Raw genomic sequence first — 17067 nt, forward strand, 5'->3', positions numbered from 1 at the left:
TCTTCATATAACCCAGCTTCTCAGATTATTTGCTTAGCATGCAGGTTGAATAAGTATGGTGAAAGAATACAACCCTGTTACACACCTTTCTTAATTTTAAAACATTCAGTGTTCCCATGTTCTGTTCGAATAACTGCTTCTTGGTCCAGGTACAGATTTCTCATGAGCACAATTAAGTGTTCCGGAATACTTGTACTTCACGATATTGTCCATAGGTTGTCATGACCCACACAATCAAAAGCCTTTGCATAGTCAATAAAGCAAAGCTAATGACCTTTCTGACATTCTCTGATTTCAGCCAAGATCTATCGGATACCATGATATTCCTCATTCCACAGCCTCTTCTGAATCTGGCTTGAACCTCTGGAAGCTCTCCGTCAATGTATGATTGTAGCCATTTCTGTATTACCTTTAGCAAAACTTTACTCACATGGGATATCAAAGAGATTGTCTGATGATTTCCGCATTCTGTTGGGTCACCTATACTTGGAATGGGCACATATATGAATCTCTTCCAATCAGTCAGCCAGATAGTTGTCTTCCAGATTTCTTGGCAGAAGTGAGTGAGTGCCTCCTGTGCACCTCACTTTCTTGAAAGATTTCAATTTTTATTCCATCAATTCCTGGTGCCTTGTTCTTTGCCATTTGCTTCAATGTACCTTGGACTTCTTCCTTCAGTATCATTGACTCTTGATCATATGCTACCTCTTGAAATGGTTGAACATTAACCATTTCCTTTTGGTATAGTGACTCTGTGTATTCCTTCCATCCTCTCTTGATGCTTTCTGCATCATTCAATAATTTGCCCAGAGAATCTTTCAGTAATGAAAGTAGAGGCTTGATTTTTTTCCTCAGTTCCTCCAGCTTGAGAAATGTTGAGCATGTTCTTTCTTTTTGGTTTTCTGACTCCAGATCTTTGCACATTTTGTTGTAATATTTGGATTTTTCTTCTCATGCTGATCTTTGAAATTTTCTGTTCAGCTCTTGGACCTCCACATTTCTTCCATTTTCTTTAGCATCTCTATGCTGGAGAGCAAGTTTCAGTGTCTCTTCTGACATCCATTTTGACCTTTTCCTTCTTTCTTGTCTTCTCAATGACTTGCTTTCTTCATGTATGATGTTCTTGATGTCATCCCACAACTCTTCTTGTCTTCAGTTTTTAATGTTTAATGTATCAAATCTGTTCTTCCAATGATCTCTGAATTCAGGTGGGATATAGTCAAGGTCATATTTTGGTTCTCATGGACTTGTTTCATTTTCTTCAGTTTCAGTTTGAATTTGCTTATGAGTAATTGATGGTCTGTTCCACCGTCTGTCACTGGCCTTGTCTTCACTGATGATAAGGAGCTTTTCCATCGTCTCTTTCCACAGGTGCAGCCAATTTGATTTCTATGTATTCCACTGGTGAGGTCCATGTATATAGTCATCTTTTATGCTGTCTAAAGAAGGTATTTAAAATGAACAAATCATTAGTTTTGCAGAATTCTATCATTTCTATCACCAAGGCCATATTTTCCAACTACTGATCCTTCCTCTTTGCTCCCAACCTTTGCATTCCAATCACCAGTAATGAGCAATATATCTTGACTGCATGTTTGATCAATTTCAGATTGAAGAAGTTGGTAGAGTTCTTCTATTTCATCTTCACTGGCTTTAGTTGTTGGTGCATAAATTTGAATAATAGTGGTATTAACTGGGCTTCCCTGTAGGCACATGGATATTATCTTATCACAAACAGCATTGTACCTCATGAATGATCTGGATATGTTCTTTTTGACGATGAATGCAACACCATTCCTCTTCAATTTGTCAAGCCGGCATAGTAAACCATGTGGTTGTCAGATTCAGAATGGCCAATACCAACTCACTAATGACAACTTCCAAGTTTCCCAGATTCATACTTCTTACATTCCATGTTCTAATTTTCAATGTATGTTTCAGCTGTTTCTCTTCATTTTGAGTTGTGGCCCATCAGCAAATGAAGGTCCCGCAGGCTTTTCCCCCATGGGCTTTACTCTTTTAGCATTATCACAGTCTACTTTGAGGAGGCAGCTCTTCCCCAGTTGCATTTTGAATGCCTTCCAACCTGAGGGGCTCATTTTCTGGCACTATATCTGACAGTGTTCCTTTCCTATTCAAAAGGTTTTGAGTGACTAAAGATTTGGAAGTAGTTCGTCACTCTTTCTTCCTAGTCTGTCTTCATCTGGAAGCTCATCTGAAACCTGTCCACCATGGGTGACCCTGCTGGTATTTAAAATACTGGTGGCATAGCTTTCAGAATCACAGCAACTCACAAGCCACCACAGCACGACAAACTGACAGATGAGTGGTGGCCGTTTGGTTTTAAGTGGAAACTCTCACTTGAATTTCGAGGCGATCTATGTGCATGCATAGTAGAAGCCTCCATGGGTGGGGGTGGAGTGTCCAATCGCTTAGGCCTCCCCTCTAGTCACCTTTGATAATAGACAGCTACAAATGCAGGATTAAAAGTATGAGAGTACTATCAAAGGGCAAGGAGCTCTGGTAGCGAAGTGGTTACGATTCAGGCTGAGGCCCTTAAAGTCAGCAATTTGAATCTACCTCCTGTTCCATGGGAGAAAGATGAGGCTTTCTGTTCCTGTAATGATTTACAGCCTCAGAAATCCTGTACAGGGTCACTATGAGTTGGAAGCAACTCCACAGCACATAACCACCACCACCACCATCACTGAAGGCATTGATGGTTCAATCACAGAATTTCATCTTCCACATGAGACCAAGGTTCTTTTCTGGCCAATGCACTCAAGTCCAGCCTTCAGCAGTATGATGGTGTGGTGTGTGTGTGGGGGGGGGGATGGACTTGCATGTTTCTGTGATGCTAAACAGGTTTCAGCAGAGATATCTGATTAAGGTAGCCTAAGAAGAAAGGCCTGATGATTTACATCCAAACATCAGCCAAGGAAAACCCTATGGGTCAATAATCTGATCCTATTGTGGAGAGATTGTGGAGGCCACATCAAGGGCAGTCAGCACCAATCACCAAGTGATAGTGGTCCCACTTAGCACCCTTAGCCAAGTGTTTGGCACCAAATAGCCTCATAATTTTAGACTGTTTCTTTACACCTTGCTCAGAATACAAATGGAAATAAAAATGTCCTCATTATAGAGTTTCTGGTCTTTGTATTCTAGTAAAAAAAAATAATAACAATTGCACTAAATTTTCCTAAAAATATTTCTAATACTATTGGATATAAAACGAATTGATACAATGCAATTTTAAAATAGGAAAGATTATTTTCCTTATGTACCCAACTGGTGGTGGTGTACTGTCAAGTCTGGTCCGATTCCCAGAGCCCTGTATAGGGTTTCCAAGGCAGATCTTTACAGGAGCAGAAAGCCTTATCTTTCTCCCTATCTATCAGAGGAACTGCTAGATTCAAACTGTTGACCTTTTGATTAGCAGCCCAATGCATTACCAGGGTTCCTTACAAACCCAAATGAGCAATAATAAAAAATGTGCATGAAACACCTGAGGAAACCCAACATTGCAATCAGTTTTTCATGATTTGATTCAAGGTACTAATGTACTCAATTTTTATCATCCACAAACTAGGTAAATAGTGATCACTTTAATGCAATGTAGTGTTGTTTTATTTTTTATTTTTGATGGCATTTACTATTTTGTATCTTATTTTAATAAAAAATAAAGATAAATAACAAATAAATAAATTGACAGGTGAATACATTTATAAGTAAAGATAAATAAATATCTTAAACTGATTCATCAACTAAGTATTTCATGGATTTATAAGCACTGCTATTTGAATTTGCTTTGGGCTAAAATTTAGCTTTCAAAATTAGTATTGTAGATGTAAATTGCTTTTCTAAAGAGCTGTTTATATTGGTTAAACTGCTTCTTAGGTAGAAAGCAATGGGAAAGGGGAAAAGAAAACACTTTTTCAGGCTTCTCATGATTTTTTTTTATATCTATTCTGTGCAAAAATATGGCTTGCAGTTTATTGCTGAAATGTAGGAACCTGAATATTCTGAATGCCCACAGCTTTAAACATAACAAGTATCTCAATTGTTTGCAGAACAATCACTTTTAGAACTTTACCACCTGTACCTTTAACAGTTATTTATCTTCCACTTAAGCAGAAAAATTCTAACAAGAGCCATGAACCCAAAATGCTCATTTGAAACAGTAGCATGACTATTCTTTATTTTTATAATCAATATCATAAATAGTTATAATTTTCTTCAACCAGTCAAGAAGTTTCTTTTCTTGGGAAAATTGAAATTTTACTAAAACGCTTCAGAAAAGAACACAAGGTGATGATGACAAGCCATGTTTTCATCCTATGCTGTCTATTTTCACTTGAAAGTGGGTTTCCGTCTCTTAGCAAAGGTGGAAAATATATTCAATTTTGGAGAAAGTTGCTTCCTTAATCCTGTTTAGCTTTATTTTTCCAAATAAAATATGTATTTTCTAGCATAGTTAAAACTTAATTAACCTGTTTATTAAAGTAACAGACTAGCCTAATAAAATTCTTAATCTAGACTTTTGATTCTTCCTATTATTAACCGTCATTAATCTACTTCTTTACATCTAATTGTCTAAAACAAGAAACAAATATTGATGAGAATCTTTTGATAGGTCAAAGTACCACATCACAATTCTTCTATATGATGGGTGTAGGTGATGATGATGATGTAGGAGTTTGGGGTAAGTATGTGCATATGAAGAGTTCGAAAAGTTTCCATCTTTCAAAATTGAAATCCTTGTTTCATGCCTGGTTTTCATGTTCTGTGTGGCACTGTAAGATCAGTCCTGCACTGCTAAACACAGGGTCAGCTAGTCCAGCCCCCCAGATGCTCCTCGGAAACCCCGTGAAGGGTCACTATGAGTTAAAACCGATTCTATAGCACTACAACAATATGTGTTTTTCTTATTTTACTTTTCTTTAAAAAACAACAAAAACTATTCACTTCATTGAATTTAGTTATTTGATTATGTCTTTTTTTTTTTTTTTTTCCTTATTGTAAAATCAGCATTTCACAGGGTGATGAGAGAGCAGGGCACTGGGAGGTGGTGGAGATAGAAGTAGATTTTCTTCATACCCTGAAGGTTGGATTGCAAAGGCAGGTCAAATTACATAATCAAAGTCATGGTCCACTAATCAAATGATCCTAAAAATAGAATTGATTTTTCCCTTCTCACTTACTGTCCTGTTTGTCAAAAGCCAACTAACACCTAAGTAATCACTGTAATAAAATAAACCCCAGATGGTGTGGTTTCTCTGTGACGACTATGTCCAGCAGCTGGAATTCATGAAGCTCTGATAGCCTGCTGCATCACAGAGAGTCTGTTCTAACACGAGTTTCTAAATGCCATGGAAAATCAACTAACATATTGGTCTAAATGGTTGTCTAGATATATTTCAGGATTTTGAGAGAGAGACATTTAGCAGAAAGATGAGTCTCTGATTTGCAGTTGAAGAACCTCTTCAATCAAATTAGTTATTGATTCTCACTCTAGAAGTTTGAGGCTTTGTTATCCCTGTAATAGTTTTATTATTTTTATAGGAAAACTATAGATATGTATTGGTTTCTACATATCTTACTTCTAAGCAGCATGAGGGACTATGGGAATATGGTTGTGTTTTTATTTGGCATCTTTGGTTAACCTTTGATAGTCTTCATATCCCAATGCCAAATATGTTACAGATCTTTTCTGTTTATTTTGCTTGGACTGTGTATGGCAAAACGAAAATTTAATGCCCAGAAATAACATTATATAAATGAGTTAGCCCTACCTGGTAAAGGTCAATTGGTATTTCAGCCCTCTACAGCTATCTCAATTTTCAATTGAGTCATTGCAGTAGATCAAAGAAATTCATAATTAATGTAAGAGATCTCAATTATCCCTGACAATCATTGTTTTGTTTTGTTTTAGTATTCTTGAGTAAATAACATGATAGTAAAACAAATATGAATGCAAAGTTGTATGCCCTGTTTTTCATATTTGAGATTAAAACTCCTCAGTTGTTTTGATTAGGCAACTAACAGCAATTTATATATACATTTAAGAGGAACCCTGGTGGCACACTAGCTAAGCACCCTCAAGCTACCTCACTGGAAAAAGATGTGGCAGCAGGTGTCCATAAACATTTACAACCAAGGAAGCCTTACAGGACACTTCTACTCTCATCTACAGGCTAGCTGTGAGTCAGCAGTGACTCAGCAGCGATGGGTTTTGGTTTGATACAAACTTATAGACATGAGATGTTAAGCAGTGACAGAATTCAAGCAGTCTTTTTTGTGAGAACCACTTAAATCACCATCTTACACAAGTACATATTGAAACTCAACTTTAAGTGTTTTATTTTTATGTACATTTCATTTTTGTCCAGAAATAAAATATCTAAATACAGACAGACTGTAATGTATTATATGTATAGCTTTCAACAATACTTGAGCTGAATAAATGCTTTGTACATTAAGTTTGTCTTTTTAATGGAGTTCACAGCTACATTGATAAAATGGATTCCTCATATCCTTTTTTTTAACCAATAACAAGCAGATAGACAAGTACAAGTTAATATTAATAAGCAGCTCAAATAACACTTGGTTAAACTATGTACAATACAAACCATTCATACAAATGAAGACTAGGATATTGAATTTGTTACAATATGTGTAGTAAAGATAAGACAGACACTTAAAACTTACATGGTGTCTGCCAGGCATTTCCCCTCTTATATAATGATCAGAACTTGTTTTAAGTGGCCTCAGTTGGTCTTGACTTCATAAAAGTCCAATGGGTGAGGAAAGCTGTAATCCCAATGTCTGCCCACATGTAAATTCCAAATGTTTGCTCATCTTTACTGAGATTGGGCTCCCACCATAGAAAAAAGAGCCATCTTGTATCACCTTGAATGTGACTACCATATGCTGGAAAGAAGTTACTACACTTTGTTGTGTTCATAAATAAAAAATACAGAGCTCTAAAGACACATTTTTCCATTTTAACAAGCATATACTCCTACAGTAGTATTTACCAGGACAGCTACTCCAAGCAGTAGGAATGCATGAGTGGGGATTATTGATTGGCATGTACTCAAGACCTTAAGAGAGATTTCCATAACAGTGAGCGTTAGAAAGCATCTCTGTCTAGTTAATCCTTTAGCTTGATGATAGTTTATCCTGAATCATTATGAGTCAGACAATGAAAGCCCTCTCAACAGGAATCATGATAGATGCAAGCTGAAATGTGTATGAGTGCATGTCTGTGTGTGTCTGTGTGTGAGAAAATGTCTTCAAGTGCGACTTTAAAAATCTATGGTGATTTACAACTATGCTGAAAGATGACGCTAACTGGGCAGAATGGCATCAGGTTGTTTTCCACTAGCATATTTGCAGCCAGTTGACGAGAGCAGCAGTGTAGACACATTCCAGGCAACAGATGTGACCTTCTTCTGTGAGGTAACAGCCCTGTCATGTGACCTTTGATTCCTCAGGCTTCAGTCTTACCCCATGTCCATCCTCATCCTGAAGGAAAGTAAGGTGTGTCACTGTGATAATTGTAGTCAGGACACACTTTCTGTACTAGTTTATAATCGGTACTATAAAAGGAAATGTAAATACAGATCACCTTAAAGGGCTTGGAACAGAGCCAGGACACATGACTTTGGGTCTGCTCCTGGTAACAGGTTTTTGAAGGGTCATAGTTGCAGAGTGTGTTCTTGGTAGCCTTGTCAACTTTTTCATACTCAATGCGACAGTTAAAGGACTTGGAATCTTTGGCATCAATCACGGTTTGTTGTGCCAAGTCAAATTCCACTATTTTCGTAGGGGGAACCAAGCTGACTGATACGTTCCCTTGACCAGTGGAATTATGCCTGAAGTAGACACTAAATGTCCCATTGCCATGATCTACAATCTTCCCAGTTATCAACAGGTTTAGCTTCACTGTTTTGATGTTGGAATGAAAATCACCCCATCCAAACATTTTCTTAAACTTGCCCGTCTTAACAATGGGCCTTCTCTTGGCCCTGGGCCGAGGCTCTTGGAGATCTGTGGAGTTCCTCAGCCAGTCCCAGAGGTCTTGTTCAGAATAAGGTTCTGGGGTGTCATATCGCAGGTCCAAATCTGTATCATTTTCTTTGCCACGAAAAGTCTGTGACAGGAGTCGGCTGATAGATAAGTCTTTGCTGCTTTCTGTCCATATATGCTTTAGTGTGGATTTGCTGCTTCCTGATTTTAGAAGTTCTGACTTTCCACCATTTGTTAAATTGGCACATGTGACCTGAAAACAGAAGAGAAAAAAGGCATTTACAACTCTGCATCTGACGAGAACCCCAACGCAGAGATACAATCCCTTTCTCAGAGTTTCAGAATTAAATAACAATCATTTTTAAGTGTTTTCAGCATCTGGTAAGTGATTATGAAAAAATAATAATATAGCATTTCTGTTTTTATTTAAGAATGGGGGAGAGAGGTATAAGTAACTAAAACTCACTAAACACATCCCAAGGATCTATGTAAAAACTGAATTTGATAAAGAAAACGGCATAATACATAAAGAAGTAAATAAAACTGAATCAAAATATAAGACAACAGAAGTAATTATTCCTTAGCACCAAATCCAAACACTTTGGAGACCAAATTCTGCAAATCATTTTGGTTTTTTCCACATGAAAATACAATAAGCTTTAAAATTGTATGATTCTCAGAAACATCCCAGGATTCTATAGACTTTTTGGTTTTCTATGTTACAATCAGAAAAGTTAGTTTTGAAAAGAGACTTCTTGTTGTTCTTAAGTGCCATTGAGTTGGCAGCTACTCATAGTGACCCTGTAAAGGGTGTCCAAAGAGCAGCTAGTGAGTTTGAACCACCAACCTTGTAGTTAGCAGCTCAGTGCTTATCCTGTAGCACCACACCAGAACTCCAAAGAGACTAGTATACTTTAACTGATGAAAACAAATACCAAAAAATAACAACACTAATTATATATTAGCCTCTACTATAAGCAGCCCTGATAGCTTATTAAGCTATGCATCGGGCTACTAACCACAAGGTCAGAAGTTTGAATCCATCGGTTCCTTCATGGGAGAAAGATGAGGCTTTCTTCTCAGTAAAGATTTACAACCTTGTAGGAGCTCTGGTAGCGTAGTGGTTACGAATAGGGATGCTAATCTCAGGGTCAGCAGTTCAAAACTACCAGCTGCTCCGTGGGAGAAAGATGAGGCTTTCTGCTCCCCTAAAGATTCATAGTCTCGGAAACCCTGTACAGGGTCTCTATGAGTTGGAATTGACTTGACGGCATGCAACAACAGCAACACTATAAGTAAGGAACATTTTGTATAAGAATTTAATTCTTGATCTCAGTTCATGGTCTAGAAAACGATACATAAATTAAAGCATCTATATACAATATCCAGACAGCATGGTTCTGTGACAAAAAGGATACTTCAACTTGAATTCTCAGAGTTTCATTCAAGAATCGATCTCCTGGGGCAGCAGTCTTGCCTCTTTGGATAGCAGATCGTTTACTAGACCATAGCTTCAGAGGACCCAGTATCCATACAGCCTCTTTGACTTAAAGTTAAAGTTGTTTTTGTTGTTACACGACATCAAGTTGGCTCCCTAACAGAATGAAACAGTGTCCAGTCCTGTGCCGTCCTCTCATTTGCTATGTTTGAGTGCATTGTTGCTGCCATTGTACCAATCCATCTTGTTGGGGGTCTTTCAACTTTTCACTCCCTCTAGTTTACCAAAAGGAGCTCTGGTAATGTTGTGGTTACAATTTGAGCTGCTAATCGGAAGGTCAGCAGTTCGAAACTACCAGATGTTCTATGGGAGAATGATGAGGTTTTCTGCTCCCCTAAAAATTTACAGCCTCAGAAACTCTATGTAGCATTGCTATGAGTTGGAACCAACTCCACAGCACACCACCACCACCACTTTACCAAGAATGATGTCTTTTTCCAGAGTTAAGTTTTCCTGTTGTTGTTATTATTATTAAGTGCCATCAAGTTGGTTCCAACTCATACAGACGCTATATAGGATTTCTGTGGCACAGTTGGTGTGTTTGGTCCATTGGCCTTGTTAACAGTCCAGTGCACACCAATTCTGACATGGAAGCATCAAGAACAAGAAAGAATGCTAGTATATACAAGGACCCATGAGAATCAAACCAGTCAATACAGATAAACTTTGTAAGATGCCAACTGACAGTTCTAGGGCAAGGCTGCTGAAGACAGTCCCCAGCTACCTTATTAAAAATCCAAGTATCACAATAAGCCACCATACCCCAGATCCCTCAAGAATCATTTCTGAGTTCTGTCTCAAACATAAGCCTGGCTATCATCCAATAGTCTCGATGGACCCTCCAGTCTCCCTCCAAGGGCCTTTTAAATATAGGCCCAGCAAGAAATACAGCTGCATCTAGGGGTTTCTCTATAGACTGAAAGTGACTCATCTATTCAATATCTTAAAAGGAAGATCTCTTGCTAGGCTACAACCCTGGCCTCAGAACAAACTTTCATTTAGTCACTTGTGCTGAGATAACTCTAGACCAGGTCCTAAGGAGTAAGAGCACAAAATTTACATCCTCTTTAATGTAGGTTATACTCTAAGTGCTGTCTCCTTGATTCCTACATTTGACTTCAGATTTTGTATCTGCCTTGCTCGGCTCTTCCCTTCTCCACTGAGTTAGAACGATCAGCCTCTCAAACTTTATATATCCTATCTTTCTAGCTTTCTTCCAGGATTGATTTTAAATTCCCCATGCTATTTTCTGGTATCGACACATCTGTTTCTGACTACTTAGTGTAACATGATGTCTGAGGGGATGGTATCAGTAGTATCAGCTGAGAATTTTCCTCTCACCCAGTGGTTAGTAATTTGCATAGGGGAGGGATTTTTATCCCCGGTGACATTTAGCAATGCTTGGAGATATTCTTTGGTTGTCGCAATTGGGTGGTACCACTGGTCAGCTTGAGGACTAAGGTGAGCCTGATCCAAGCCATGGTATGTTCAATAGCCTCATACGGAAGTGAAAGCTCAACAGTGAATAAGGAAAGCCACAGAAGAATTGATGCCTTTGAGTTGTGGTGTTGGAGGAGAATACTGAAAGTTCCATGGACTGCCAAAAGAACCAATACATCTGTTTTGGAAGAAGTGCAGCCAGAGTGCTCCTTGGAGGCTGGGATGGCTAAGCTTCGTCTCTCATACTTTGGACATATTATCAGGAGGGAACAGTCGCTGGAGAAGGATATCATGCTGGGTAAGGTGGAGGGTCAGAGAAAAAGAGGAAGGCCCCCAATGAGATGGATTAGCCAAGTGGCAGCATCGATGAACTCAAGCGTGGCAACAGTTGTGAGGTTGGCCCAGGATCAGGCAGTATTTTGTTCTGCTGTGCATAAGGTCACTATGAGTCAGTACCGCCTTGATGGCACGTAACAACAACAACTGGTATCTATTGGGTAGAGGCCAGAGATGTTGCTAACCATCCAACAAGCCATAGGACTGTGCCTATGACAAAGAACTATTTGACACAAAATATGATTAATATCAAGTTTTAGAAATCTTGACAGTTTAGCCCCAAATAAATTCACTGCATCGAAGAGAAAGTGAAGTTTTATCTTGGGTTTATACTCTATAACTGCACCCTGAATAGCCAACACCGCAACACTGAATATGCTAACAGAAACAATCTGCCAACTATTTCAGGCTTCTACCCTGGAAATGACATGCTCAGCATTTCTCAAGTCAAAAGAAATTAAGAAAAAAATTCAAGCCTTATGTTGCACTGTTGCAGAATTCTATAGGAAAAATATTGACCGGCTTCAAAAGAAGATGGAAAGAATATAGAGAGTCACTATACAAAAAAAAAAATTTTTTTTAATTGGTAGATGTTCAATCATTTCAAGAGGTACCATATGATCAAGAACCCCTGGTATTAAAATTACAATGGCAAAAAGCAAGGCTCTAGGAATAGAGTACAAATTGAAATGTTTCAACAAACTGATGCAGCACTGGAGGTGCTCACTCATCTATTACTAGAAGTTTGAAGACAACTTCCTGGTCAATCAGTTGGAAGAGATCCATATTTGTGCCAATTCCAAAGAAAGGTAATCCAATGAAATGCAGAAATCATTGAACAAGATCACTGATGTCACATGCAAACAAAATTTTGCTCAAGTTAATTCAAAATCAGTTACAGAATACATTGATAGGGAGCTGCCCGAAATTCTGTCAGAAAAATTCAAGCTGGATTCTGAGGAGGTCTTGGAACTATGGATATCATTACAGACATCAGATGGAACTTAGCTGAAAGCAGAGTTCCAGAAAGATGTTTACTGTGCTTTACTGACTTTGCAAAGGCATTTGACTGTATGCATCATAACCAACTGCAGGGTCGGCAGTTCGAGCTTACCAGCTGCTCCTCAGAAACCCTATACAGGGTCGCTATGGGTCAGAATTGACTCGACAGCACTTAACAACATCATACCTAAGTGGGGTTTGTGTCACTATAGTATAAGCACTAGACCACAAGGTTGGTTTGAACCACAAGGTGGGTTTGAACCACTATCTCGTGGTTCAAACCCCCCAGCTGCTCCTCAGAAACCCTATACAGGGTTGCTGTGAGTTGGAACCAACTCAACTGCATTTAACAACATCATAAAAAACTGTACTTTTGTTATGTTATGGCAAAGGATATTATAGAAAACTTAATTATGCTCGCGAGGAGCCTGTACATAGACCAAGAGGGAGTCATTCCAAGAGAACTAGGGGATACTGAATGTTTTAAAATCAGGATAAGTGTGCACCAAGTTTGTAGCCTTTCATCATAGTCAATCTGTATGCTGAGCAAATACACAAGAAGCTGGATTACATGAAGAAGAATGTGGCATCAGGATTAGAGGAAGGCTCATTAACCATCTACGTTACGCAGATGACACAACCTTGCTTGCTGTAAATTAAGAAGACTTGAAATATTTATTGATGACGATCAAACACATCAGCCTTCAGTATGGACTGCACTTTAAGGTGATGAAAAAAAAAAAAAATCCTCCCAAATGCACCAGTAAAAACATCATGATAAACGGAGAAAAATTTGAAGTTGTCAATGATTTAATTTTGTTTGGATCCACAATCAGTGCTCAAGAAGTCAAATAACATATTGCATTAGGCAAATCTGCTACAAAAGAACTCTTTAAGGTGTTAAACAGCAAAGATTTTGAGGATTAAGGTGAACATGACAAAAGTCCTGGTATTTTCAATAGCTTCACATGGATGTGAAGATCGGACAATGAATAAGAAAGACCAGAGTAGCATTGTTGCATTTGAATTATGGTGTTGGAGAAGATTTTTAAAAGTACCATGGACTTTGAGAAGAAGGAACAAATCTGTTTTGGAAGAAGTATTGCCTTTATCTTCTTAGAAGCAAGGATTACAAGACTTCATCTCTTGAAATCTGGACATTTTGTTAGGAGGGACCAGTCCCCGGAGAAGGCTATCATGCTTGGAAATGTGACTGGTCAGCAAAAAAAAGGAAGGCCATCAACAAGATTAACACAGTGACAGTGACAATGGGCTCAAACATAATCGTTAATTGTGAGAATGGTGCAGGTCTGGGCAGTGTTTTGTTCACTATAAATCAGAACCAACTAGGGGGCAATTAAAACAACCCTGGGTTCAGTTAAATCCACAGTCATTTCCAAGGAACTATGTAGCCTTCTTGGAAAAACTCAGGTTTATTGTGTGCAGAAGTTAGTGAGGGAAAGGCAAATAAGGGCCAAGGGCTGGAATGAGAATCAGAAAGAATGGACAGATTATGGTGCAAGCACAGTCACTCTCTGAACTCTTTCACATATCCCCTATTCAAAATGAACAGATTCCCTTATGCGAACTCAGAGATGGCTATCAGATATAGGGGTCATTGCTGATCTTGGAAATAATATTGGGAACTGAGAGGTTGGTGTTTTTGCTAAGTTTCTCTTAGTTCTATTTAACCCTTGCAATGTTATCTCTAACTTCTACTTAATGTTATCTCCCTGCACTTCTACTTAACCCTTGGAATGTTATCTCTCCTTTCTTCTCCTGCCTTCAAGCTATTCCCTATTTACACATTTGCTTTCAGCCAACACATCTTTCCAGAAATGGATCGCATTCTTACAATATAAATGGCTAATAACTGGAAATGGCTACTTTTGAACCAACTAGTAACTTTGTCTTTTGACAAGGACTAAATGTTAAGTATCAACGAGATGAAATTTAAAGGAAAGTATTCTTTGGAGAGACGGATTGTGCTTTAGAATATATTAATTTTCTTAAAGGAAAAACATTTAATATCCTGCTTATCATATTTGCCTGACAATAAAAGCATTCTTCAATGGGGTGATTTTTACTGTAATGTCAAAAGTGTCACTCTTAGCAGTTTCATTGTTGTTTTTGTTAAGTGTCATAGACTCAGGTCCAACTCATTGTGACCCTGTACAGGGTTTCCAAGGAGCGATCTGTGTGAGTTTGAACCACCAACTTTGTGGTTCAAACTGACCTTGTAGTTGAGCTTTATCCTGCAGCTCCACACCAGGAGTACGTAGCCAATACGATTTTCATCGTAAGTATAAAACTAATTGAAATGATTAAAATTTTGTTCCAAATTCACTAAAGGAAATGCATTTCAAAAAATATTGCATTCCTACTACACAGAGTAACTATAATATAAAATTAAAAACAAACACTAGTTGGTATGAGTAGTCCACCTATTTTGGCTGTAGAGTTTTTGTTTTTGAGTGAAATATAAATGACCAAACATCCAAATCTGTAACTGTCTATAAAATATTGATCACAATACCTATATTTATTTATTATTATAAATAAATAAATCGATAAAAAGGAGCCCTGGTGGCATAGTGGGTTACACATAGAGATGCTATCAACAAAGTCAGCAATTCAAAGCTACCAGACATTCTGCAGGAAAAAGAGGTTTTCTGTTGCAGTTAAGATTTACAGTATCAGAAACTCCACATAGGGTTGCTATGAGTCAAAATGGACTCATTGGTAGTGGGGGAGCTGGGGCTTGGAGGTGGATATAAAAGAAATAAATTCACATCATCTCTCATTTTCTGAAAATGTATAAATGGTTTCCCATTCTTGGGGGTTAAGAAGGATAAAATATAAGCTCGCATTTGATAGCTTCTTTGTACTTCTTTGTACTATGTCGCAGCATCAACATAATGATCAAGAAGAGGGTCTACAATGAGATGCATCCATGGTTCACTGGCTAATGAAGCAGGACTAAAGCTGTTCGAGTGAAAAGGGCAAAAGAGACTTGAGTAGCATACAACGTATGGGGTGTGAAATAAAAAACACTGTGCAAGTTGGGGGGAAGGTGAGAGATGATTTCAAGGTGGAAAATTCAATACAATCAAAAGGATGCTAAGACTCTGAAGGCAGGTAAGTTTCTGGTTTTCAGGCTCAACAGAAATTCTTTAATCCCAAATTATACTTTCCATAGTTGTAGTGATTATGAAAATGTGTTCTGGAGTCACAGTGCCCAAATTCCAGCTGAAACTCTGATCTTTAATGAATGTCTGATGCAGGCAAGTTGTTTGAACCATTTAAGTCTCTGTTTTCCTCATCTGGCAAATATGACTCATATCCACTTCTCTTACAGAGATATCGCAAAGAGTAAATGGGACACTTCTTTTAAAGCACCCAGGATAATAGCTGGAGCATGGTGAATGCTCAAAATTATGATTAGTAACTATTTTCACAACCAGATATTTTTACCATTGGGTAAAATTTTATGTAAATAAATAACTTATAAAATCATTTGAGAGAAGACAGCACTTGTAAAGGAAATCTTTCCTTAACATAACAACCAAGATAAACAATTTTGAAAGAAATTATATATTTTTAATGTGTTGTTTTGACAATCTAAAAAATATATATGGTGGGTTGAGGATGTAGTAAAACAAGTTAACAAAGGTCAGCTTTTAACCAGATCAGCTACCAAGTACAATGAGCTTATTTTCCTTCAATGGTGTGATGTGAAAGGCTGCCAGCCAAATCACTTTTAGTTTGGGCACGAATTAAAGCATGTTTCAACCAAAATCATCATCAATATTGCCTTGAATGTTCTCATTCTCTTTACCCTTCCCTTCTCATTTATGTTAAGGAAGGAGCAAAGCAATGTTCAAAGGAGAACATCAGTCATGAAAGGTAGGAAGCGCCCCTAGGAAAGACCCCAGACATGTTCAGTATAAACAATCCTAATTCATTTATTGTATAGTTCAGTAGCTATCCAGTGAAATCCTGCTAACATTGAGTTAAGCAATAAAATACAAAGATAAAAATATACGTATGGGCCTTGACTTTAAGAAGTTCACAGTCCAAGGGAGGATCATATAAGAAAATAACAGTGGTATATGATTGCTACGTACCTAATATTCCAGGAGCCATGGTCAAAGTTGACAGACAGAGACAATATGGCAAAGGTAGTGACCCTTAGATCTGGGCAATCTCAGAGACTCTGGATTTCAACAATAGAGAATGGGTCAGAGAAGCTCTTCAGAGCATAAGGAAGCTACTGTGCAAAGAACATGGGTAAGCAAGGATATGCTGGTGTAAGAATGGAAAAAAAACTTCTTGGTGCTGATGTTACAATAGGCTGAGAGGGAGGAGAAACAGAAGAAGAAATTGAAAGAGGTAGATAGAACTTAAAGAGGTAATTTAGGACTCAGTAATAAAAGTTTCTACAGAGAAACTTGAGGAGCTCTGGTAGCATAGTGGTTACGAATCAGGCTGCTAACCTCATAGGCAGTTTGAAACTACCAGCTGTTCCGCAGGAGAAAGATGAGGCATTCTGCTCCCATAAAAATTTACAGCCTCAGAAACCCTGTGCAGGATCACTATGAAACCGACTCCATGGCAGTTCAAGCTCACCAGCTGCTCCTTGGAAACCCTATACAAGGTTGTTATTGATCAGAACTGACTCAAAGGCACTTAACAACTACAATCACCTCCCTGAAAACTTTATGGAGCAGTTCTATCCTTATAAACAATGTCCTATA

General features: G+C 38.1%; 1 protein-coding gene across 1 annotated transcript in view; it reads right to left on the minus strand.

Moving 5' to 3' along the window:
• Positions 1-7525: 7525 nt before the first annotated feature.
• Positions 7526-17067, minus strand: part of LOC102838397 (neurexophilin-1-like) — a 445955-nt gene continuing 436413 nt past the window's right edge. Inside the window, exon 3 of the mRNA XM_006834250.1 lies at positions 7526-8287. Within this exon, the coding sequence (XP_006834313.1) occupies positions 7526-8287 (762 nt within the window). The remainder of the gene's footprint in view (positions 8288-17067) is intronic.

Source organism: Chrysochloris asiatica, unplaced genomic scaffold, assembly GCF_000296735.1.
Source record: "Chrysochloris asiatica unplaced genomic scaffold, ChrAsi1.0 scaffold00010, whole genome shotgun sequence".
Lineage (NCBI taxonomy): Eukaryota > Metazoa > Chordata > Mammalia > Afrosoricida > Chrysochloridae > Chrysochloris > Chrysochloris asiatica.